Genomic DNA, 27,816 nt, shown 5'->3' with positions numbered 1-27,816 from the left:
GAATACCAAATATGGCCAATTTAAACCTATTACATGAAGTGTCTCTTACGAAACAGTGAAGCAAACTGCAAATGACTTCAGTCTTTCTCAAAAACATGGTTTCGTTATTCAACTTTAAAGTTAAAATCATACAGTGACATACGTATGTGATAAGCTTTTTGATAACCTTCTACAGGATTCCAACTGTACTGTTAAACCATATTTGTTTATGAAAACATGGAGACAGTATCATGAGGACTATTATGCTTCATGTATACAGTATTTTTTCCTGGCTGACAGTTGATATTCTCCCTGCCTGTTAGAGGATAGGATCAATTGAGTGGATTTCAAGTTAGTTGTTTTTTGTAAGGATAACACTGAAAGCTAAACACTATCCCCCAAATTTGAATTCCTTAGTTACTAAGTTATTGAATCGGTGATAATAATGTATTCACTAATACTAACAACACTAATTTCCCTATTTTGGCTTGTAAGAGTAAAAATCACACAGCTGCCTTTACAGCATGTTATCTTATGCTATAACTCCAGGACAACTACATTGTAAGTATTTAAGTGCAACTGCAAGGAAAAGTTCCATTTGCTACAGGTTGCAAAGGCTGTAGCAATTGGTGAAGCAATGGGTGGCTGTCAAGATATTTAGGGCAACTAGCAGGTAATCCTATAAATGGAAGACATATTATTTTTATATGAAAAAAGGAAAGAGAAAGGACAGACAAACAGAAATTAATAATGCATTGTTTATAAACTGCATCCTTAAGAGACAAGTTGATGATGAGGGTGGAGGAAATGAGTGCAAGTAGAATTGGCTTGAAAGCTGAGCTGTATTATCATGATATTTCTGAAGAGGAAGACCTTTCAAAATTAGTAACGATATTCAGGAATGCAGCCAAGATTTTAAATTTTCATTATGCAAGAAGCATCAACTTCCCACCTAAAAAAACCTGAAAATGCCAACCTTGACCTCCCCACTGCCAGTTATGTATCTTCTCAAATGCTAAAAGACAAAAGTAATTTCTTGATCTCAAACGTAATTACTTTGGTTCTGAGCAAAGAAATGAGAAAAAGGCACTGAACAGAAAATGCTAAGTGACACTATTTAACAGTTACAGCTGTAGGGCTTGTGGTAACTAGAGTTAGCAACAATCCTATCCTTTCTGCATAAAGAAGTTCTTTTACATGTAGATCCTTTCCACAGTTTTGGAATTTGTAAGAGAAAAACATGGGGAGAATGTGCATCACTCCCTGCTCCCTCATGTGCAGTCCAGGTTCTGTAAACCTCCTTTTAGAAAACCTTTGGGTTTCTCATGGATACTGCAGATCCCATTACTGCTGTACTGCCCTGAAGCTGAAAAGCCTGCCTTGTTGCTGTCATGGGACAACGATATGGGCTGGGTGAGGTTTCTTCAATCCTTATTGCAGTTGTGGCAAAGGAAAAGGAGGAAGATGCTTCTTTCCTTTTGAGCATATAGTCTTTCAAATATGAGAACGGGGTGGGAAGTTATGGGGATTTCAAAGGCTTTCTAATACATTTCACGGATAGCCATAAATGCTGTTCACAGGTATCATCTGATACTTTCTTTTTCACTATAAAATTAGATTCTAGCAGAACTTCTGTTTTTTTCTTATTTTTAATAAAAAGCAAGCAAAAGTCACAGACTGCCAATGCCATCAGTGACCAAAACAACCAAATAAATACTTTGCCAGCTATCCTATGCTAGCTATATCTCTCACTGCTAACTATGCTAGCCATCTCCTTCTTGTGGAAGAGGTATATCTCCAGTGTTTCCTATAACTACCCAGTTTTGCATTGAAACAAATAAAACAACAAAACGGAAGAAGAAAAACATTTCATTCTCCACATGGTAAAATATATAAGCTCATCTGAACCCCATAATGAAGAAATCAAACTTGTTGAAGTTCAAGAATATGGAAGAGATCTTGTCTCTTCAATGCTTTATTTGAATTGTCAAGTAAAAAATTAAAATTGAGGTACAGATATGTATGTGGACACAGGTTCTGACACAGCAGCTTTAACAAGAGCAAGCTAGTACTTCCTGGCATCATCCAAATATGTTATTCTGGTTAGTTCATATGTTATTACATAATACAAATATACATGCAACAATTCTGTCTTGATTGACAAGGCAAGTTAGGTATTATGGAACACTCAACTTTGTTATTATACTACATACCCCCGAATTAAAAGCTATAGAAGGCATGCCACTAATCCTCTTATCTTAAGCTGAATCATTTAACTGCCTGTTATTGACTACAGCAGTATCCAGATGCTAGGCATCTGAACTCGTCCTGATCTCCTAGACACCCCGGTAGCAACATACATGTGCTTCCCAAGGAACTATGCCAACATTCTTGAAAAAGGCAATTATTTTATCAGATGCTAAATTCTGATGGACTAGGCCTAACTTCCCGTTACACATTTCATTACAATCACCTCAGATTCTAGAGTTTTTAATGCTCTTGGCTTCTGTTTGAAAATGAACATATTTGCAAATCCCTGAAAAGTTTTATGCATGTTTATTTTTTGACAAAATGAATATTTTTCCCAAGTTCACAAAGACTTCCTGGTATATTCTGAATCATCCTTCAAGTCACATACAGGCTAATAATGGTTTCCCTTGCGTACTGAGTTTACTTTGACAATTAGATTTTAAATCCTTAAGTATTGTTCATTCTCATATGTCACATGCTAGTTTATTTTATTTTAATTCTAGAACTCATGTGTGACATAATTAAAAAGGAATCTATTTTATTTATTTTAATTTCTTCCATATTGAAATGTTGCCAGAAAATATGATCTTCCCAACATCACACGGAAAAAACTCCTAATCCACTAATACTAGATCTTTGTCCTAACTTGCACATGCAAGTCTTGAGCCTAAATTATTTAGAAATTCTAGTGTCTTGATCTAATAACACAGAAAAAAAATAAACAGGTACACAAATATATATCTATGTTCAAACTGTCATTTAATTTCTGGATGGAGCAAGACTAGACCTCTTTACAACATCAGGCTTAAAGGAACATTCCACAGGTCATACACACAATGGGCACATGCAGCGGAGTTGTACGTACAGGGATGTGTGTGTAAGTCTTGGTGGCAAGCGAACCATTTTATTTAATGGAGCTGAGGAAAAATTTGTAAACAAAAAGAACCTTTTAACATAGAAAACTGTTTATGAGCAGAGAAAGAAGAAACTGTCAGGGAAAGGGAGCCAAAGAAAATGAGACAAAATGCGCATGATGACTTGTCTATACTTGAACATCTGACCTGTTAGTTGGTCGTCGCCTGCAGCAGGGGCGATGCGAATGTATGGTGTTGTAAGCTGAGTCACGATTATCGCAGCTAAGGCAAAGGAAGATTTCCAGGTCAGCATGCATGAGGGAAAAAAAAGCCAGACTGAAGCTATGCCAGCAAGAAGAATCTTGGTCAGTAGTTAATTGTCTGAACTTCTTACAAATAAAAACAAAAAAATTCCCATAAGTTTCCATCTTCAGTTGTTAGTTTGGTTATTCTGCAAATTAATAAGCTTTTGCATGTGACTTTCATTCAGGAAGAGGACTCAAAGCACGTTATTTACATATAATGCATTTGAGAAAACTGGAGACTCTTTGGGTCTGCTAGTCATAGCACTGCTAAGTGAAAGCTAACTGCTCATTCAGATTACTCTAGTATGAACTTCTCCAGATAACTTGAACTAGTTTCACTTTTTATTTTCCTATTTCATAATACGACATTTTTCCTACAATTTTTTTAACATAATTTTTATCTTAAGTATTTTTGAGCTAGTTAAGTTTAATTTTTCCTATACCCACTTGGGTTGTTATTCAGAAAGTACACACACTACACATATACTTAATGTTCAGCACACAGAGAATGACCACTTAGAGGTGGGAAGCTTTTAATTAGGTGTGTATGTAATTGTCTGAGGTCTGAGTTTTACCACTAAGACAAGAAAAAGCTGAAAACCCTGAACTGTTCATGTGTCTGAAGTATTCAGACTTTTCTGATAGAGCTGTAACAATCACTGTCTGCTACAGATAACTATTACCATGGTTCATACTAATAAAATCTGTTATTTGTTCATTTTCCAGCAGTTCTATGATTGCCTCTAAATGGTTAAGCACACTGTGATACATATATATTAAGGAATATAAAAAAAATTAAAAGGTCAGATCCAACATGATGCAGCTGGAGAATGATGCAAAGAAAAAATATTGGAAAATTAAGGACAAAATTATATGAAAGATCACTCATTTACATAGAACAGCCTGGGTGCTATTAGAAATGTGGCAACGAGTGAGGAAAATAGATCATCTACCATCTGCAGACAATTAAACTCAAAACTGCTGCTGCATAATATTTTGAAATATCCCTCTGCAACACTGAAATGCAGTGTTGATAGTAGCTTCTAGAGTACTGTTGCTATTAGATTTAAATATTATAATATCCTTTTCTCTCTCATAATTAATGAAAGGCTTCCAATATTGCAAAATTAGAACAATGATGTCTCCCTCTTGAGAACTGGATTCCTAGGAGATAACCAAGATGTTTCTATCCAGACAGTGTTGTAAGTCATATCAGGAAATATAAATCACAAACCACCCCAAAGTTGATACTAATAAACTTGGAGGAGTTTTGGAATGTTTTTAACTTTGTCTGCTGAGATTTTACAGTCATTTAGCTCGAAAAAAGAGTAGGTATATGAAAGTCATATTTCAAGCAATATATGACAACCTTTATTACCACTGCTACAAAAAGCTCTTCCTGATTTTTGTTTGTTTGTTTGTTTAATTATCTTGTCAAAAATAATGGGAGTGGAAACTCTGCAGTCTCCACATTTGTATATACACCAAATAGTCTCAGAGGTTCTAAAAGCCTTTCTCTATCGAAAACTAAGATCAGGAGACTCCACATCACAAGAATATGCTGTCTGATCCTTCTCCTAACAAGTCAGTGGCAAAGGCTTCCTTTGACTTAAGCAGAAGCAGAAGGAGAACTTTCAGCTCTACAAACCCCAATATTCTCATCCTACATTACACTTGCAGTCATTGCAATTAGGATTTTTATATGATCTCTAAAAGAACACATTTAACAGAGGTTTCATTTGCAAAGATGTAATGGTCATAAAACAAGAGCATTTTTTAAAAGGGCACAAATTGAGATTGCTTAAAATATACTTGATGGAATGAGAAAGTATTATCTAGACATTCATTTGATCCAGTAGAATTAAGCTGTAATTTTTTAGAGATAGGCTGTACTCTTCTAAGAAGCCTGTCAATATGATAATTGATATCTGGTGCACTTTGTCTCTGAAACAGCAACACGGTTTAGTGCCACCAGTTGAGCATGTGCTTCACAGTAAAGCACATGCATTATTTCTGTTGACATCAACCTGAGGGAAAAGTGTACTCAGGGTACAGAACAGTTCTGCTGGATCTGGGGCAAAACCACTCTATATCTCTGTACTACACTTATTTATTTTTATTTTAACAAAAGAAAAAGTGTGTGGTGGGCCATTGAATGAACACTGCATGACTCAGTGATAAAACTGGAATCTCAATGATCTTATGAAGGTCTTAAGGGCACCAACAACTTTATTACCTGGAGGTGAGATAATTAAAGGAAATACAGCTAGCAAGTGATACAGCTATGCTCATGACATGTTCTGAACTGCCATACTGGTCCTGAGGGCAGACTTCAAACATATCCTTAGTACCGACAACGAGGTGGCTTGGCCAATCTCAGCTGGCTCAGTGGAGCAGCTCTGAGGTTGTCTTAGGTGACCTTGATCTCAGGAAGGGCTGCCAACGCACTTGGTGCAATCATCAAATTCCACAGGAATGGAATTGCAGAAAACTTCAAGAAAAAGCAGACAGTTAGCTACGCTACCATGTTTATTTCGCAGCTCATATTTTATGGCACAGGCCTTTATCCAGTAAAATACTGGATATGTCTACTTACATGTCTACTTTAAGACAGAATAGTTGCAAGGTAGTCAGTAAGATTATTCTTTTGTGCTCCAAATTAGGTACATAACTGACTTGATTAAGGCCTAAAAGCATAAGACTTTCAACATTCATATTAAATTTTAGAGCACACCTACTAATTTCAATGGCCTACACAAGGCTTTAGATAATTTCAGGATCAGACCTTCATTTAAAAGAAGATTTCACCAGTTTTATACATGAACGGCCTAAAGCACTTCCTCTAGCTTTAAAAACCATCAGACTTGAACTTCTGAAGATAAGAGAAGCCCAGAATATAAACCTTTCAGAAATGCTACTAATATATGAAAACCAGATGTTGTACTGGAGAGCGTTCACAATCTTATTTGTAAGAAGCACTACAGTGCATATATAGAGGGACATAACAAGCACATAGAGCTTAAGTAGCTTACTGTCTACTAGCTACACTGTAGTCACAAAGCTGGGTGGAAAATGGTGCAAGTCTGTAAGAAATCTGACACAGAAAGCCACCAGAGCAGCCTTCGCTTACTGGGTAACAGACAATATGAATGCTGCACTTAGCTGTTTGGGTGGGGGGTGGGGGGATTGGAGAGAAAGAGAGGTGAATGGGAGAAGACAATCTTCTGTCTTGTTCCAATGCAGGTGTGGTGACTTCTGACCCAAAGACATAAAGGATTTTCACTATCTTTTTCTAGTCCAAATGTGGGAAGTCCAAAGAGGGCACAGAACTCTACTTTTCTCCTAAGTATTTCTGTTAGATCTAAAGGGAAAACATCTGTCCACACAGGTATTATTAATAACATATTAAAATATGTCATGGTCTCCATTTAATTTTTCTGATTAATACAGATTAAAAATATAATATAAACATTTAGTTGATGAGCAGGGAAATCAGTGCTTTACAGAAGCCCCCCAAGAAAGTTTTGCACCAAGGACCTGGTTTCAAAGTCCTCACAACAACCTCTCCCATTATTTTACAGGCTTTGTAAATGTATTATGAAAGATTATGAAACATGCTTTTAAAACAGATATGTAGGGAGATCTGTTTAAAATAAAAGCTGCATTTCTTACATCTCCGTTGCCGAATGGTTAGCTCAAAGTAGCTTGTTGCTATGGGAGCTATTCCAATCCACAAAGTTACCCTTGCTTCTCAAATGAGAGAGTAAGAATTTTCAGTCAGTCAAGTAATTTGAATAGTTGAACATCCATTAGTGATTATGAATACAAATCTTCAAATAATTTAAAATCCATTCCTCTAATCACCTATTATGATTTCCGAGGCAATGAAGTCCACTCCTGGTATCTCTAAAAGTACTCAAAAATAACAACATAGGATTTCACTTGAATCTGGAATTAATCTCTCATCTATATTATATTGGGTTTTAGTTCAGGTATTTTCTATGTTTTAGTAAGCAGTCAGTTGGTAAATTAAAATTACATCTACTTCCTTTGGCTTGAAAAAAAGACAGGAATCAGTTCAAAGAGGCATGAAAATGTATTTGTCCCATCAGGGAGGATTCGGCCTTTCAACAGGAACAACTTCATGCTAACACTTCTGATACTTTTAACTAATGACATTCTCATCCATCCCATTTAGACTTAGTGGTGGTGGTGGAATTGTGGAGTCTGCATGTAAAGGAAATCATAGTGGGATCGGTTGCATCAGGGATAGTCAGTGAGACAAGCATGATCTCCTGCAAGATACAGTGGTATGATACAGTGGTATAGGGAGGAAGCATTTTTTGTTTCATTCTCTTGGCCAGGTGCCCAAACTGCGAGATGATATTACCTGTTCCTACTCACAGCAGCACTTTCTTCCCTTTTCCTCTATTACAATCTCCAAATAATGACACTATGCCATCACTTCTCTTTCAGATTTTGAAGTTGCCACCAGCTAGAGGTACTAAAAAGGTGAGACTACAAAGATAATCACAGACAGATCTAGACCCCACGGATAAACAGATCAGCACTATGTTTATCTTTCCTTGTTTAGGGATAAAAACTATAACTAGCACTGTCCCAGTTATACAAACTTATTTCACAAATGGTAGTATCATGTGCTGACAGTCAAATAAATATAGATGATCTGTACTATGAAAATGAAGAACATGTATTCTCTGCTTTTCTTTTATAAAGCAATTAAGATAACACAATTGCTTATGAGTAAGGGGCAATTTTTCACCATGGACAGATAAGCAGCTAGTATGCACTCTGCAATTGGTAACTTTACAACTCTACTATATATGTATATTAAAGTCCAAAATATTTATTGTGAGATCATATAAAAACCCACAGAATATATTCTAAAAACTCTGTGTTCAAAAATAAGTAACGCATTTATTATTAAAACAAACAAACAAACAAATTTCCTAAATCCCAGCTAGAAAGGCAAATGATTCTTTGAAAATTCTGTAATAGGTTTAGTGATGCCTTTGAGCAACATAAACTCTTCTGGAAGGTTGCAAGGACCATGTGAGGAGAAGGTCAGCAAGATGAAGTACAGAATACATGACATAATATGAACATACCTTTTGTGGCTACCCTGACGCAGTCGATTTTGGTTTCCTGTGTCAAATAAAGAGGAAAAAGGTCACACCTTGTGTTTCTAAGCAGAAAAAATCATCCACGATTCTATTCTTAAAAGTACTGATAAAATGTCAGAGAAGAATGTGCCTCATTACATATTTAACTGCTTATTAGGTAACTCCCAAGTGTGTTCATAATATGGACAAACACTGCTTGGGTATAGTACATAAACATTTCACTTAAGATTCCTCTAAAAGTAGAAAATATGTGAAAGATATTCACAACAGCATAGGCAAGTGTTCAGCTTTTTAACTTTGGTAACATAATGACTTGGGAAATTTTTCTTTTTCTTACAGATAGTATAGTTTGAGGCATCATGCGAGACAATTTTGGAAAGAAAAAATAATCAATGGTGTTTCACATTTCTGCACTGTCAGTGCACTGTGAAAGAGGGACCATTATGGTTTCTGGCAGAAAACATTTCCAGGTTGTCAGCACAGACAGCCAAAGCTTATCAAGAGTTGAAGGGTTCTGGGTAGGTCTGTCCAGGAAATGAAAAACAATTCCAGGAAGAATTAGTCAGATGAAACATGATCTATGAAGATCTTTTTACACACTTTTCGTTTCAGTTCCATCTACCCCTTTTTCTTTTACTGTTTGGAGAAAGGGACAAAAGAAGTGGTTTCTAATTCAATCAGGGTAACCAAATGAGAAAATGAGAGTTCAAGGCATTAGAAACTAAGGTAATAGGACTGGACATGCCAAGACAGATGTGCTAAAACCCACAATCAAGTTTGGCTTAAACTTAAAAAAAAATCACAACATTCTCCTGTTCAAAGCAAAAAAAACCAAAAACAAACAAAAAGGAAGAAAAAAAGCCAGTCAAACACAGTCACTGGACAGCTTTTAGATAATAAGACAGAATGTTAACGTACTACTTTGCCTGCTCACTACTGACAAAATGTGCTGTTTTCCCCTCCTCTTTCCTATAACTTTTAATCATTAAGCAATATTGTGTTAGGAAAACTGCTATTTTTTAAACTCAGTGCATTAAATTTCACGATTACTTCATTTTCTCATTAGCAACTAAATTGGGCATCTTGCTAGTTGGTGCCAATCATTTATTTACACACAAATACTGAATAAAATCACGCCTGTCACAAGACTTACCCCATTGGCTCTGCTAGCAGCTTGAAAATAGATGCTGTAGCTCTTATGAGGAAGAAGAGGAGTGTTCCAGAAACCACTGTAGGTTTTGTTATCACCAATAGTAAAAGGTTGAGCAGCTTGTAAACCATTGGCTGGAAACTCTGCAGCAAAGTAGTACTGGGAATTCAAGAGCGAGGCATTCTGGAAATGAATGGGCACTGGGTAGCACTTGAGGATTTCAGTTGTCTTTTTGGTCCTCCGTGGGCGTTCTTCTTCAACAACTATTTGATAGACACTAAGAATGTAGACAGGAAAGAACAAAAGAAACACACTGGTTATTTTAAGACATGGGCAGTCAACTCATTCTGAAACCATAATACAACATTTATGGAAAAAAGAGAACTGTTAAAAGCAAAGAACACAAGAAGAAAGTGTCATTTTGATATTGAGGTGTACACATTTCTGGAATAGATATATACTTTCAAACAAATTCAGTTTGTTTTGGAAAAACAAAATTAGCCATACACACCACAGCTTTTCATACAATGGATGACAGACCATTTTCTTGTTCAAACTCTTGTACAGAAAACGTGTGCTTAATTAGTGCTAAAATGTGGAATTAAGTATTATTTTGTTCCCCAAAGTAAGTATAAAGCTATAGATTCCATTCTCTATCCTTTTTATCCTATCTAAATGAAATGAAATTAGTACTAAGTAAAAATGAATAAATAAATTACGAAGACACAGGGAATAGCATTTGCTTAACTGTTGACATTATAACTAGTTATAAAAGCACACACAGAGTAAAGTTTCAGCAGCATATTGACTATTGCTGAGCAAGAATAAAACACTTTTTGATAAAAGTTATTCTCACTCAGAGAATAACTTTCACACACTTCTACAGATAACCATATTTTTAAGTGTTTCTGTATTCTGCAAAGCAATTCAGTTTGCGCTTGCAGTCTTCGCTGTACTGGGACCCATAGAGAATGGTCCATCTCTCTCCACTGTAAAGGTGCTATGGACATTGAAGCAGGAACAAAGAAATTGCAATTTCTGCTGTATATGCAAACTGTAATTATTATACCCTTGCAGTTGCTGAAAAAGACTGAGTCAGTGCTTTTAAATTTGTGAAGTGGGAAGTCCATGTCTCCAAAGAGGACTGGCTTGCAATTTTATTGCTTCACTGGGGACCAGTGATTCTTAATCAGTATTTGTCTCCTGGAATCTTGAATCCCAGTAAGCAAGTTAGTCTAGATAATTGATGTTAAAGTGGCAATGTGTCCACATTTTTGCACATCATCCAAATCCAATAACAATTTATGATCTTTGAAGTTGATAGTTCAGAAAAAGCTACAATCTCTGGTAGGTTAACTTTCTTAAAGATGAAATATCCACACAGTCTTCTGACATGTTCCCATTCCATCATCTGTACATAGAGGATTATGTTTATAGAATCACAGACTCAATTAGGTTGGAAAAGACTTCTGAGATCATTGAGTCCAACCTATGATCAAACACCACCATGTCAAGTAGACCATGGCACTGAGTGCCACGTCCAGCCTTTTCCTAAACAGTCCAGCCTTTCCTTAAACACCTCCAGGGACGGTGACTCCACCACCTCCCTGGGAAGCCCATTCCAATACCTAATCACCCCTTCTGTGAAGAATTTTTTCCTATGTCCAACCTAAACCACCCCTGGTGCAGCTTGAAGCAGAAGACTCTGCCCAAAGTACAGAGACACTTGGGCTGAGCCCCTGCATGTCTGTCTCAGTCTTGTTCCAACAGGGCTTATTGGCTTAGTCATATCACTGCACAGCTATGGCTATTCCCCTTCTGAAGGCAAACCTCATTTAGAAATAGAGATGACTTTGTGCAGTCACCAACCCACCTCACAACCAGTGAGCTCCTGCACCTGCTGGGGCAGTGCTAGACTCAAGCTCCTTCGGGTGCTGGCATAGAGCTCCCCAGCTCTTGCACTCTCCCGAGCCTTACTCACTGAGCACCCAACCAGACTAACATACTGCTCCTACACTGGAGCTGCCTTTGTATGTTTAGATAATGCTGTGCTTGAATGATGTCCCATCAGTGGGACTTTAAGTAATGGGGTCTAGTGGAAGGTGTCCCTGCCCACACCAGGGGGTCAGACTAGAAGATCTTTAAAGGTCCCTTCCAATGCAAACCATTCTATGATTCTCTGACACCACAATACTGGGTTTGCAGAGTCTTCATAGTTAAATATCACAAACAGGCAGAAAAACTCTCCATCTCACTGTCTTTTTACCAGACTTACTGACCCTGTGTCACAGCCCCTGTTAACTATGATTTTAAGATCTAGCATCTCCAGTAGGAGATGCTGCCTTCTATGCTGACAAAAAATGCCCAGAAAGTTAACACTAAGAATGCTTAAATACCTCTTCTTCTGTCTGATGTAGACTTTCACCACAGTGGAGCTTCAGTTTAATGTTAACACACTCAAATCTAACTGCCTTCATGAAGATCCTACACATATACAGATCTACATATCCTAAAGAACTGAGTAGGCAGAAGGTGTCTACTTTTAGGTCAACTTAATTGCTTCCCAGGCTCCACTGACTATAATAACTAAATGCTCAGCTCACATGTAGATATCTGTAAGTGGGCACCTAAACTTAAATGTTTAAATCTGATACTGCATCCCATTCAGAAATCTAACAATGCATAAATTTAGTACAGCCTGGGAGACAGAGAAATGTCTTGAGGGTCCACTTGAAGGCCACTATCTGTACATTTTGCAGCTCTGTGCAATGAATTCTTCATAACAAGCAGAAAGATTTTCATTAGTTGATTAATTCCATGTTGAGTAGTAAATGAAAGTCAACACACAGCAACCTTTCTTTGATCCTGTGAGAACTGATTTGTAAAAAAAACTAGCCATGAAATATCTATATTACAATCTTGTTTTTCTCTTCCAAATCAATATTTGACATGATTTTAGAAATTAATTTTCTAGAACAAAACAGCTGCTTAGAACTGGGATTCCAAGCTACTTTGAAGGCAGCATGTTGCCTCCTCTAACTACTAATTTACAGTGAATCTACAATAAATACCAATTGAGAATTTAAATGGACTATTGGAAAAAAAAAGTAGAAGGTGATGTAAACACCTATTCTTGCAAGGCAGTGAAGTTGGATACACTTGCCTAATACTGCAGCAAATATAAGAATCCCTCAGTTTCACTAAAGCATGATGGATAGTAAGCTAAGTTACCTGGCTGCCACCTTAGGACAGTACTATTACCTTTCTATTGCAGCAGGATTGAATACAAAAGGGACCTCAGACCAGATGAGGCAATATGATCTGTTTCAGTACTGGTTGCAACGAGGATTCTATTCATTTTTCACTCAGTGAATAAAGCTAAAGATTGTAGATACTTTAGAAACAAATATGTCATTAAAATGCTCCTTTTCCTGTGGGAAATCTGTGTTTAGTTATACTACATGCACTACTCTTTGTATACATTTTAAACGCCTGCCATCTATTCATTCTCAGATACTTTAAAGAAAGAAGTAAGTTGAATGGAGCAATTTCAAACTCAAAATGTCTTTTAATCCTTACTCCACAGACAAATTAGATTCGCAAGCATCTAGACCTCAAATCTATTTGCTCTTTAATAATTTAAGCACTGAAAGGTCAAACAGCTCTTTTCTGTTCCCCTTCATCAAAGTCCAAGTGCTAATGAAAAATAACTAAATCCTGTCTGCTGGCCAATTTCCACACACTGCTGTTTCCCTCATGTAAATGAACACATTATGAGCACCTGGGTCAATGGAAACCTGACAGAATTTCATGAGTGATACTTTTTACATTTGTAAAAATGAGATCATCTTGCTAATGAATTTTTAAAAATTACCCCAATTACAATTATAATCCAAAAGCTTTTTATAATTCTTACTATTACATTGCTTTCTTTAATGTGTAGCAGCTGAACTGCATCCTCTGAAAAGGGTTCAAACTTAGTGAATTGAGCTAGCACTGCACCAAGATTCTATTATTCCTCTTAGGTATTAGTCAGATTTCCTGCTTGTTTGAAGTTGCATTATTCCTTTTCCACACCTCTGCAATTCAGAGAATAATGTTTTCCTATCTGTAATCCAAAAAAGAAACGCTACAGTGTAGTGAAAGGTGCCAGAAGCATATCAGCTATTGGTAGAATTTAGACTGATCTTTCTGAAAGAAAGAAATGTAATTTAAGTATAATTCACATTATGCAGTTCTACTACAGAATTTTCATGCCTTGGAAATTAAATACAATTTCTATTTTTATAGAGACTGAAATTTACTGTTGCTTTGAGAAGGGAACATATGGGAATTATTTTTAACCTAGGATTCAAATATCTCAAATTTGAGGATTAAAATGGATGTATGGGAAAAGGAAAAAAAATTACATAATATTTAAGTTACTTTTTATTTTAAGAATTCCAAACTAGTTCCAAATGTAAATGATTATGCAGAGATACAGATCTGACTATAATAGCTTTAAGTTTTGTTAGAAATTAGACATAGCAGGCTTCTAAGATACTTATTAAAATTGGATTGCTTAAATTGAAATGGTATGCCAATGTTTGATAAATATACTAATTTTTTTCAGAGTTAAAAAAGTGACATGAAAGAAGAAAACATGTTAACACAGTAATAAAAGATGCTCAGAATATTTAGACAAATGAACCAAACCATTCAAAAAATTTAAAAGAAGATTTAAGCATATATCTATTCTGAAGTACACAAAAGGATGGATTTTAGTAACTTCCTGAATCCGGAAATTATTCCATGTTACTGGAATGCAGTAAATCAAATTTGAATTAATCAAAGTCTCATTCAAAGTTACAAAATAACTTTCCAAGGAGGAACCACTGGATACTAGCATGGACTTCAGGATTCTTCATACAGGAGTCCTTAACATGTACAATCTATGCATTTATTACTTGAAATTTAGGAATCTATAATTATACCTCCACCAAAATAATTCCAAATCATAAACAAAGGGAAAACAACCTTGATTATTTTATTATTGAAATGTCAGTCCAATTTTGTCTCTCTAAAACAGTCTTGATGCTTCACACAACTGAAGCAATAAAGAATTTTTTAAAATTCCTTTTACAGAAAGAACTAAATATAGGCTAAGACGTTCTGAAGTTATTTACTAATCTTAAAACAACTGCTGTGTGTGATCCTAGGCCAGTCAATTCAATATTTTGGGGCTCAGATCTCTAGCTATAAAATGAGAATAGGAAACTTTCTTATTCCCTCTGGCTTGCTTCAACTGTTCAAAACTAAAAACTTCTCAAGACCTTCTCTCTTATTTTCCTTGAAAAAAGGTGGGTTTTTTCCCTAGGAAATGTACAAAGCCTGCAAAGCTCTTAAGCTCCACTAAGAGTGCCCTGATCAGCTGTGTAAACTGTTTTGCAGACTGTTATGGTGACACTTGAGCCTAATTTGAAGTTTTCTGCTCATTGTAGTAAGTATCTTCTTATTCTCATGCTTTATTATAAATATACATAACTTGTACTTTTTATAGATTTATTTCTGTATCTTGACTTGCATGCTTGTTTTGTTTTATGCTAAGAGATTCAAACAATAGAATGACCTTTAATCTACAACTTGACCATTATTTCAGTTACTCATTCTCATAATCCTATTTATCTGTATGCTAGAATCACTTTACTGCATTCTTCTACTAAAATACTAGTTCCAGTAAAAGGCAAAATTAAAAAACCCAACCCCACCCTGTTATCTCAAGTTTATGTCCATAATTGCTCAAACTATAACAGTCTACAGGGTCCCCACAGTTTCAGCAATACTTCTGTAGACCCTGAAAATTCATCTATGGTACTGCCATTTAAGACATAAGTTCTTTTTAAATATATATTGTTTTGTCAATGTTTTGCTTCTAAAGCTTCATACATCTTTGCTCATCAAGTGTGATGCGGGTTTATTACCTAACATTGCTTCTGGAAAAGAATATAGTCTTCAGAAATTTTTTTCTATATAATATGCAACATAACTTCATCTCTGTCATCAGTTGTCTCTGAGACAGTTGTAACATATTTATATGAATTAAGATTGGAGATTTTGATCTGCTTCTTCCTGCCCTTATATTGCACTAGATTCTTGTAATTCATCCTATAACTTACAATTTTACAGTACTAGAAATTATATGTAAATCACATCTTGAAATGGAAGAGGGAAATTACTCTTTAAAGGACAGATATTAATAATTTACAGTTAGCAGACAAATAGAAGAAGGCTACAAGAAATTGCCATTAACTCTCCTCCTACTGTGCAAGAGTCTGTGTATTTATTATAGGTGGCATTAAATAAAAGTGATAAACAATCCCTGATTTATCAGGTGTCTCACTATCACAGCTACATAGGCTTTTCCAGTGGTCAGGAGTTCTAGCAACACCTAATACATAGTGAATTAAATATACTCTGTGTACAGTCATTTCCAGTACAGATGCGAAGCCAGAGAACCAGCTGAATGGGTGCCCTGTCCCTATGGCCACTGCAGAATTTTGCATATTTTATCAGAGAGGGAAGCACACGCTGTTCAGCTGTGGACCAGAAGTAGGACCAGGGAGTTTTTTATCAGCAGGAGGACAAGTGAGTATGCCTACTAATGATGGAGAACACTGATCAATGTAGCTCCCTCTATTTCAGGAACATTTTATCTGGGAGATCAGAGATATTCTGGGCTTTTTGCAAAATACAGCACTGCACACTATAACTGCGAAAATGATAAAAAAGTGAAGAAGCTTAAAAAAAAAGTCCCTTGTAGGAACATAATGTTCAGAAATGAAAATACAGAACTTACAGTAAAGAAAACCAAGCAGACCAAACAAAACCTCCAAATTAATGCTGCTATACCGAGGACAACAACAATATAAGCACTGTTAAAGTAATATATTACTATGCAATTTATAAAGGGGGAAAAAAGGGAACTAGGCTATGCTGTAAATAATATTAGCACAACACAGAAGTAATCAAAATTTGTCCAACTGTTCACATTTAAGCACTTGACATACTGGGGTTTAGAAGTGTACTGCCTATTTCTTTGTGTGAGTGAAGGGAGTCTTAAATGCTTTTAACTTTTTGTTTGCATCTTTACTTGGTGCCAGGAGGTTTTATGTAAACAGAAGCTCCACAATCTTTGGCAGGTTTCTAACTCTGCAGGACAGTTGTTGCTTCACAAATGTAGGAAAGGGACTAAGTAAATAAAATACTTTGTGCTAGCAGCTTGTTGAAACTTGAATGGAATGATTCTACTTCCACACCTGGCTTTATTTACTAGCTTTGCAGGTCAAGAGATAAGTCTGGTTAGATTCTCCAAGGCAGGGTCTGTCTTTATTCTAAGGAAACACTATTACTGGCATCTGAAATTTCCAGCCCATGCGGAAAAGTCAAAGTGAAGAAATTTTTCTGAATCAGATCTGGAGTGAACACAAGAGAGACTAGTATTATACAGCACCTCCATTGTCATGCAAGAAGCCCTATTTCTCAGATCAATCAAAGCAGAAATACTTAAACAGCTGTAAAGGAGGAGATAAGACAGCTTAGGTTCAGTCCCTAGAGGTACTGCCAAATGTAAACTCTCAGGTGTTGTAATAAGCTTTATCTTCACAGACCCAAGTCCATTGGGGAACAGTATCTTGTTTTTAATGTAAGAGTCCCAAGCTGCTCTGTGACTGCCCAACTCTTTTGTATGGACAGTCTCAAAAACTTAAAAGTCAGTATTTACAAAGGGGATTTTCTGGGAAAAACACAGCCAAGCAAACTTCTCCTTACCATTCCTATAGATTTATACAGGAAATCCTGAACAATTTTTCAAATGGGAAGCATTATTTCACTGGAAGATAAAGATATTACGCTTGTTCTTTTCTCCAAGGACAGTTACTAGGGGAGGATACAAAACCAGGTTCAGTTCCCTTGAGACAAAAAACATTTGCTACATAATATCTTAATTGTAGAAGAATCAAATAGGGTCTAAAAGTGGTAATTCAACACCCACTATAAGTTCATCATAGATTCAAATGCTTTTTCCAAACAGAGAAGAACTGATAAATTTCTCTTAATGCAAATCTTGACTCTAGGAATTAAGGGACACATCAGAGCCTTGGATCCAAAAATTCTTAGAAGAAAAACCGCAAGGAAAAGGAGACAACGATGCACAGTCCTTCCACTTTCCAGTGGTCAGAGGCAGAGCCTTGTAATTGCAGACAACCGCACACCATTCACAAAATGTTTCTGAAATGTTTCCGCCTTTAGATTCAGTTTATACAAATGACAATTCAAAATACAGTTTTGTTTTGTTAGTAAGTGAGCCAGAGAAGGAGAAAGAGAGTAAAAAAGCCTTTTAAAGATTTCAGCTTGTGATAGTTTGCCATTTAGCAGGACAATAAAAGATTTCCAACATGTAAGTAGTAGTAGATAATCTGTATTCTGTTTTATATAGTGTACTGATGGACTGCAGTTTTAACTCTGGCCAGTCCTTTGCAAAAAATCAATAAATTCAATACATTTGCTAACTTACCCTTATTCAAAAGAAGTATTAATTTATTACTTAAACAGCATATTAAAATTTATAAGAACCATTTGCCCAACACATATATAAGTGGTGGTTAAACATAATGCCAACAGTAACTGTAACACAAGAGGTTACTCTGTTGTTAACTGAGATTTGTGAACTGGCAAGGGCATCAAAACTGTTCTCTCAACACTCCCAACCCCTCTAATCCTTGATAAATATTGAAGAAATCGTATTTTTTTTTCTCCCTGGTTATATAGCCCCATGGTTAATTATTTCTACTTCTTTAAATACCAGTGCCCAGCTAAGCCTTGGGAGTGATATTACCACACTGGCCTACTACAAGTGTTAAGTGACTGCCATAATTGCCACAAACAGGATGACAAACATGCAACTATGTCTTCACAACTGTTAAACACACTTCTACACCTGAATTTCCTTAATCCTGAACACTTACTTTCCAAGGGATTGAGTACTACTCTATAGTGATATGATCAATTCGATGAGACACAATGTATTAGCAATTCTGCGTATTTAGAAATAACTACATAGTTCTCTCTTTTTTTTCTATAAAGGTAATCATATACATCCCTTTGTCATTTTGAAGGTTTTTAATTATTGTTTCTTCTGCTGAAAAAATAATTGTTTTAAAATATTGCAGGCCACAAAAAACCCCTATGATCAGATACATACTTTTTCTGAATATTTTTAACTTCTCTGTGGCTTCTGGTCTCCATACTTAATATTATTAATTTATGTATTTGGTTCTATTTTCGTCAAACTCAAAAATGTCAAGAAAATATAAAATTTTTGTAAATACTCTGTAGACCTGCATGGAACAAAGTGAGTAAAAAATGAAAACAAAATTAAACCAACTTATAATAGTACTGTTTCACACTGAGTTCAAAGAAGCTTTCTAGAGATGTCAGTAATATAATACGAGAGAGCATTTGGTTCTATATTCATAAATTCTTTCAGGTATTAATTGTGTGTTATCTAGACAAGCAAAAGACATCTTTGACTACAGATCTTCCCCAGTGTGCTCCATACTGTATCAGTGTGGTCTACTAAATACAGACTGCAGGTGACAAGCTAAGAAAGGCACTAGAGATTTGGCAGTGTTTTTTGGTTGAGTTTTTTGTTTTGTTTTGTTTGTTTACTTGTTTCAGAAAAAAAAAGAAATGTTAACAATGAAGGAATTGTAAGGACACAGTTTTAGTTTGCAGTAAGTAACTGTGCATCTGAAAAGAGAAAAAAATTGAGCAAACAGAACTAGAAAACGATTGAAACATTCAAGAATACGAAAGACCACGCAAGGTAGGAATGTAGAGAAGAGAAGAAAATAAAAGGAAAATAAAAGAACACATAATGTACTGAAAACAGCTGGACATGTACCATCATGTTTGCTAATCAAGAAGTGAAATAAAAAGTAATAGTAGGTAAGATAAAATAAAAACGAAGTCTATCTAACAAAGTTACACTTTAAACAAAGCATTTTTAAACAACATACAGTCAGTTGTTTTTTATAAATTACATGCAACATACTTGTAGAAGGTGCTTGATTTCACAGCAATATTACAAAATAAAACATCTTTTACAAACAAATTGTGCATAATTTATTAAATTACTTTATTTCATAATATGGTTGTGAAATCATGTTATATACTTTTTTAAGACTGGCATTGTTATCCAAGAATGACTGCTACAAGATCTCTTTGCACTCACTATGATCTATTCAGTATTTTTTTTAATTGTACTATCAACTGATATTTGGCTTCTTCCATAAATAAATCTGGTAAACATGAGCTTACAGTCTTTCCGATAGGTATGCCACCATTATATTTTTGGCAAACATAAAATGTCTCTGCTGACAACTCTTTCATGTATATGGGACAACATCCCACTTATATGGATCATGTACTGGGTTTTTTAAACACCATTTGAAACAGAAGATGCTTCAAAGCCTTATAAATAGACTAAGACGCTACAAGCTTTACAGCAAGAAGTTCAGAATGTGTACCCAAGAACATGCCGTAATCCCATTTTATATTCCACACGTCATCTGTGATACTCAGCTCCCACCCTCAGTACGCTCAGCTCCTTTTAGTATCTCCCAAAAACTCGCTGGAAAAGAGGCACCACATGCTGTGGCTGTTTCTGGGCTACATACAGGCTTGCTGGTATGTGAATTGTAGCTCTCTACAGGGGGACCAAATGAACTGAACTAACTAACTAACACAGCCTATCCTTCAGATGCTAATCTGGGTCTTTCATAGAGATTCCAAAATATGTGAGAAACTTACTATTTACGCAACATTCAACTATTTCATATGTGCTTGAAAATTTCTAAGAGGTCCAATGTTAATAAAGGAAGGAAGGAACATACAGGCAGCTGAACAGGGCGATACTTAAGACTTTCTTTCTTAGGAAACCAGGAATCAGGTGTAAACTTTAACTTAGTTATGTTCCAGAAAGTTTAATTCTGCTCCTAGATATGCAATATAGCACATACAAGTGAAGCAGCACTCCCTTTCTTCATTTTACCAGTGAAAAGTTTTATTCCTACTGAGTAAGGACTCAGTCCCTCTAGGCAGCAGATACTATTGATCTTACTCCACAAGGCTTTATGCTCTTAATTTAAACCCAAGCAGCAATATCACTAACTTAAATGATGCTGGTCTAAACTGAACTAACCTAAAGCTTCAGATTCTCCAGGGATTTGAGACTGACTTCACTACAGAGAAGCATAAAATAGGGATGCCTCCTACTTACTTTGTAGTCTGCTCACAACATGGCTTTAAAATGAATGCAAACCACGGACAGATTGTGAGGATACTAATTCCACAAAATAGGCCACAAAGCCACTATTCTGAGATCTTCCAGTGGTCAACATGGAAAAACTGAATTAAGAAAAAAATTGTCTTCAGAGAGCTATCTATACAGATAGCTGCTTATTACGGCACTCCTCACCATTGAGAAGTTGGTCACAATCATACATAGATATGTTTTCCTCTTTTTCTTTAAAGAGGAAAAGGCTATTTGCATTTATTTTAACTTCAGAGATAGGAATGGAGAGAGCATGATATATTAATTTGCAGAAAGCTACACAGACTGTCCCTATCTGCACCAGAAATAAAATTGTGCTCCCATCTGCATCGAGCCCCAGTGCTGTATCTTCTAGGCCATCCTTCCACCACTGCAAGATTATGGGTTTTCTGTAACCAGAAACACACTGCAATTCCTCTCCTGACCATCTGAAGAGTCTTTGCTCCTCTTCATCTCTGCAATAGAGCTCTCCCTCCGCTAAGAGGGGCCCACTCATTTCCTAAGCGGCTTTGTTGGGTACAAACAAATAAAAATTATTAAAAAAAAAAGTTTCAGTTGTAGATTTCAAGAGGTTATTTCTGCTGATATCAAAGAATTAATAAACCACTTCAAGTATAGGGTTTCTTCTACACTACCCTGCTGGTGATCTGTCTTAATTTGAGTACTTTTTTCAGCAACCATCTATGCAAAACAGTGAGGGAAGGAGGAAGAGGGTGAGAGGAAGGTGGGGAGAGAAAAGGAAGCAGAGGAAAAAAAGGAGAGAGGGAGAGGGGGAGGAAAACTTCTGTAAAATCCTGTCGAGAACAGGAATGCCAGCTAGTCACAAATTATGTGGGAAGCTTTTATAATGAAAACCACCAATCATCAAAGTTATCTAGGTTTATGAAACATTTCTCTCCAATCTTGTTTATAGTTATTTATATGATAAGTCTTCCTCCATCTTTCAAAATTTTTATTAAAAACACCTTATTTCCATCAGAATAGCTTAGAGTAACAACTCTCCCACTCCCACCCCACCTCAGTACACAGTGCAGTGAAAGGAAAGCATTTAGGTTTATTCCAGTTTAAAGAACAAATAGCAAATCAACTTAAATGCTCTCATTTTTACATCTGCCATGCTGTGGAGGTGTTTGTGCTTAGTACAGCTCAGGGAACAGTGTGTAACTCTTAGTACAAAAAGCATATGACCTAAACTGGTCTTGCTCATGAAATACAATAATAAAAACAGCTAATAGCTGGTCTTGCACAGACCATTTTTGTTAGATACCACATGTCTGATACAATAACACAGCACTGAGCATTTCAGTCTTGTAACTTTAATTTCTCTTTGTCCTGGCTTGATCAAAATAGGATCAGCTCTAAATTGCTTTGAAATATTAGCTGGGTGCCATGCACGTATTTTGTATTCTCTCAACCACAACTCATTACATGGAACTTGCTTGGCATCAATAAGTCACTATCGCTTCTGTGTGTGCACGCGTGTGTGGGAGCGTGTGTGTGGCTCAATACCCTGCTGCTAGGCTATTTAGTGATAAAATCTGATATAATAAAATATTAATTACACCTGAAAGGTTGGGCAAGAAATATGAACTCAATTACAGTCCCATATTGTGAACAAAGGGTAAAGTGAAAAAAATCCTTTAGTTATAGAAGTTTGGGATAATAAAAGAACAACTAGAACATTAGACTCAAGCTGAGTGCTCCCTAAAAGGCCACCTGTTATTCATCTTCACATCAGGCATAGAAATTCAAGCAAATTAGGTCAAGATGAAAGATTTTTGCTGCTGATTTTTTTGACTTAACTAATTTAAAGATTTCCTTATCTGAGCATTTTTTCTTCGATGTCATTGCAATTCAGTAATTAGAAATTTGTAACAAGCACAAGGAAACATCAATTGTAATTAAAGGTTAGATATCATACATGGTATGCAAAATGATCACCTTACATGATGACAAGAATTAGCAGTATATTCCAAGAGTCTTCGTTTCAGTCACACTGGCAGTTTCTCTGCACCAAACTGTAGCAGAAGTGGTTCTACCATCTTCGAAAGCCTTTTTTTGGTTTGTTTGTTTTTCAAAAAATGCCGGCAGTGGAATATAAATTATTTTAAGACTTCTTAAAAGATACATTTTGGTTCATCTGTTCGATTTACCTGAGTGTGAATTCAGATGCATTACCAAAGACTTAACAGAATGAGACCAGATTGTAAACAAACATAACTGTGAGCCAAAGTTGGTCCAAATCAAATAATATGACCTTGAAATCACATGCACAGTAGTGAATCATAAGAACTGAGCCATCTTATCTATTACTGCAGGCTAAAACGTGCCATTAGATCATAAAATAAGATTTTCATTGTCTGAAGAACCATGCTCTCTGTTAACAATGTTTTCTATTTCAACAAATGTTGCTGAAACTGTGGCAATATATTTTGGTATCAAGCCAGAAAACAGACTTTCAATAAATTTACATTTATGATACTTGGAACAATCCAAAGACCATTTCAAAGCTTCTTAATCAGCTTTATGTTCTTTGCTTAATGTCTTTTTAAAAAGAACACAGAAAAATGATAAGTTCATAAGTACAAGATAAAAGTATCTTGGTACAGCAAGAGAGGTGCTTTTATAAGCCAATATTACACCATTTAACTCACCAGTTTTCAGGTTGCCAAGGCCAATTTATAGAACAACAGGAAAGCATGAGAAAGGAGTAAAGTCTCGTCACAGATTAAAAGAAATTAAAGAAAGCAAAACTGTCTAAAATGATTTAGTCTAGAAAAGAATGAAGTTAGAGGGGATCTGAAAGAAACATTCAAAATTGAAAGCCATGGCAGGGCTGACTGATCCTTTCTTTTCAATCTGTCACAGAGAAAGAAAATACTGATGCACAATGGTACTGAAGTACAGATCAATGAGGAAGAAACAAAAGGAAATTCCAGGGGCCTAAACACATACAAAACAATATGCAACAATCTGTGAGATCACACAGCCCATCTTATCAGAATCAGAAGTAGTATTTCTGAAAGTATATGCCTGACTTTCTGATACTGGAAGAAAGCTCACTACTGCTTGAAAACTGTAGGTCTGCTTCTGACGAGAATGCAAAGATTCATTACAACCCACTTTCAGCTGCAACAAAGTTGTTGACGGCACCTGAACCATCAGATTCCACCTGGTTCCATCCTGCTATGTGAATCAGGGTGCAAAGAAGCAGAAACTAGTTATTTTTCTTATTAAAGAATATGACAAACAGCTATTACCCAGTCTTCCCAAACTGGGTAAGAATAGATCTAGCAAGGTTTAAATGACCAGTTTACTTGGATCCCCAAGGAAACAGGAAGGCCAACTCCCACTTGACAGGGCCAGTCCTAGTTCTTTAAGTCTACATGGGATGAATGTGTTGTGTCATTTGCATTAAATAATTTTGAGATTCAAGTATTTGTTTTGAAATAAATACTATATGATGTTGCTATCATTCTACAATCTTCAGAGTAGCTGTATATAATATGATAAAATGCTGTACTGGAATTAAAAGGAATTAAAAGTGGCAGTCTTCATGCAAGAACCTGCCCAAGCAATTTCTACTTTCAAAGAAGTCCAGGGCCCCTTGCAAACCAGAGGCTTCTTCCTCAATAGCCATGAACAAGATCAGTAGCTATACAAAGCTAAACTATAAGAATAATGGGAAAAAAAACTTTAAGGAATAATGCGATATTCCTAAGGAATAGGAACATTTCCTCAGATATAAATCCATACATAAATGATAAGATACACTATTGCTCATTCTCCTGTATTCAACTCCCAATTTCTGTTTATTATGTGTGATGGTGCATCCTAGAGCAGTGGTTTTCATTCTGTTCTCCATAAATTTCTACAGATGTAGTTTGCAAAAGGTAAGAAAAATATACTTAGAGCTTACAGATTTAAAATCACAACATAAAGATCTGCACATACACTGCAATGTCTTCGGGGATTTACAAAGTAAATTCTATTAAGAGAAACAGATTACAAGTAAGTGATATACTGCTTTAATATTTTCTAGTAAACCATAAACCACTGAAATTCTGTGACTATGCTCTGAAGAGTGTCCATGAGGTGTGGACACTCCGCAAATGTAACAATGTTCACATGCATAACTACAGCCAGTTGCACAGCTTTTATTTACAAATGTAAAATAATATGCACATGCATATTGATTAAGGAACCTCAATGTTACAAAGAAATTTAGAAGCAGTATTTAGAGCAGAAGATGAGCTAATGGATTAATGACACTGTTAACACTAAAAGAATAAGATCTTTATATTATTCTAAAAGCTGTGTGCTGGAAATTCACTACTGAATTGTGCTAGGGAATTAAGCAAATAGATGTATTAAAATGAGTGGTTTATAAGTAGAGGGAGAATGCTTGTTTTCTCCCTTTTTTCAGGGATGCTCTGCAATCTGCTGGTTTGTGTGCAGCACAGAAAGAAAAATATTTGCTGAGGCAGCTGAACAAATACACAAGCCAGGTTTTTTTGATTCAAAGCTTGAAAACTCTTTACTGCTCATTAAAGCACTCAGAGAGGATATGAAGTTTTTAATCTATTCAATGAGGGGACACAACATGGAGCACAGAGACACTAGCTCAAACAGATCCAAACAGATCCACTACAGTCATTTAGGTTGTTGTCTCATTTGTCTGTTTGCTACTGCCAGATGCTTTGTTTTCATGGAAGATTGGTGGAAAGCAGCATGTGCCTGTGCTTCAGTTGCAACTGCAAAGGCTGGCGTTATCACTTAAGCAACCCAAGGCACAGACACATTTTTCCTGCTGACTCTGCTGTAGGAGAGCAGGACCACAGCAAAAATAACCACAACAAAATTCTTGCCTCTCAATGCTATCGTCTCTTTCCACAACTTAAATGCAGTGGGTTCCGGTCCAACAATTTGGAAACGGAGATTACTGTGTTCATTTTCATCCTTTCTTCCCTACAAAAAGGCTCTGCAGGGCATTTTAATCAGCAGTGCAGAATGATGCAGGCAGACACAAATAACAAGTCAGTTTTTGTGGCATTGTCCCCAGATTGCCAGGACTTCTGTGGATGAATACAAGGCTGACCTTCTATTCTGTCAGTGAAGGTATAACTATTCCTCCTCCCTGCACTGGGAATGACTCTACTAGGATTAGGTGGCATAGAAACCTTGGCAGCATGACACTGGTACAGTTCTTCCCACAGGAAATCTGGCCGTAGATAAAAGATTCTGCACAGTTCAGGATTAGCACAACTGTTAAATACAGATGAAATTTTGGCCTTGTGCTTCTACTACCCTTTGAGGCTAATCTTGAAAACAGCTTCAACTCTAGATGTGAGAATGCAGCTAATTCATCCGTCCTCATCTGATTTCCCCATGGTAATTTCTTCCTAAATTCACCATTTTTATAATGCCTTAGACATCTATCCTACTGCTCTCTGAGACTGTTTTAGGCTGAGGCATTTATACTGCTCCTGACTAAAGAGTTGCTGCTTTCAGTTGTAGAGCCCAGTAAGTGACTCTAATGTTTCTTTATGTCATTTAATGTAATCCAGTTGAGCAGATTAGCTTTTACTTAGCAATGCTTTAGAGTCTTGATGCTTGTTGTAAATGCCAGTGATTTCCTTTCCTACTTAAATGAACAGTAAAACAGAAAGTTTTCATGTTAATGTTCAGTAAAATGAATACTCCTTCAGCATCCAGTGTGGGAAATGACAGCATTTTACTCAGAGCACATCTATAGCTTTTCTTCCTCTTTCCATGTAGCATTCCTCTTTAGCTTTTTGTTTACTTTAACATTACTTAATATTAAGTAAGTTTGCTTGCAATGCATGATCAAAATGCTTCAGTACACACAGAATGGTTGAATCAAATATTACGTATATTGAGAGTTAGAAATTGCCCCAAATTACTTTGTCCTGGAAACCACAGTCCTCCAGTCATACATATATGTATTAGTAAAAAAATCTTTTTAAATGCATCCATTTAGTCTTTGCTAGTGAATAAAGGGCTTGCACAAACCTGCTCAAAATGCACAATACTGGAAGAAAAAATCCTAAGGTCAATGGCAGTATGAAAATGTACCATTGTCAAAGAATCTATGGAAAAGGCAATTAAAGTGGTACCAGTTACTTCTATGTTGCAGAAGTTGTGATTATGATACTGTGTTGCTTTCCTGCACATGAGAAAAGCCTCACTGAATTTTGGTTCCCTGTCACTTGGACAACCCAGGTCCATGTGAGAATCTTGACAAAACCTTGTGCTTTTTGGGGGTGTTGTCATGTACAGAAAACTGAAAAAAAAAGACTCCTGGCACCACCGTGCTGGGTGACTAACCCTCACACAGCACCACATCTCATAATCATTTATATAAACTTAATGAGCATCACCTTCCTGACATGTATATCTACCTGTTCCAATCCACCACTGGGTAGAAAATTTATATTTGAGCTGTTTATATATATATGCTCACTGAACTGAAACTGCTTTCCTTCCCCTCTGAAGTTTATTCCCCTGATGTATTTTTAGAAAATAACCATGTCTTCTCTCTGCCTTAACAGGCTAGCTGAAAAAAGTAGGGTTCTCTTGGTACCTCCGCAGGTAACACAGGTTTTCCCTGACAATTTATGCCATAACGCTCCACTGCTGTAGTGCCAGTAAACTGGTATTCATAGTTCAGCACTAGGCACAGGAGTTCACTTGAGGTCCTACCAGTGTCTTGTACAATGGTGTTCATTGCTTGTCACCTTTG

At 36.2% G+C, this 27,816-nt stretch overlaps 1 protein-coding gene across 10 annotated transcripts in view; it reads right to left on the bottom strand.

Moving 5' to 3' along the window:
• The window catches only part of PTPRM (protein tyrosine phosphatase, receptor type M), a 422,377-nt gene that overhangs the window by 172,620 nt on the left and 221,941 nt on the right, over positions 1-27,816 (bottom strand). For 6 of the 10 annotated variants that reach the window (XM_027676337.1, XM_027676347.1, XM_027676366.1 and 3 more), the window contains exons 12-14: positions 9,686-9,959; positions 8,518-8,554; positions 3,291-3,365 (exon numbers count right to left, since the gene is read on the bottom strand). In XM_027676337.1, the coding sequence (XP_027532138.1) occupies positions 3,291-3,365; positions 8,518-8,554; positions 9,686-9,959 (386 nt within the window). The remainder of the gene's footprint in view (positions 1-3,290; positions 3,366-8,517; positions 8,555-9,685; positions 9,960-27,816) is intronic. The other 4 variants (XM_027676384.1, XM_027676393.1, XM_027676412.1 and 1 more) reach the window with 1 other exon arrangement.

This window comes from Neopelma chrysocephalum, unplaced genomic scaffold (assembly GCF_003984885.1).
Source record: "Neopelma chrysocephalum unplaced genomic scaffold, ASM398488v2 Primary Assembly neopelma1_22, whole genome shotgun sequence".
In the NCBI taxonomy this organism is placed as follows: domain Eukaryota; kingdom Metazoa; phylum Chordata; class Aves; order Passeriformes; family Pipridae; genus Neopelma; species Neopelma chrysocephalum.
The sequence above is the reverse complement of the archived record's forward strand: the minus strand, read 5'-3'. Positions and strand labels throughout refer to the sequence as shown.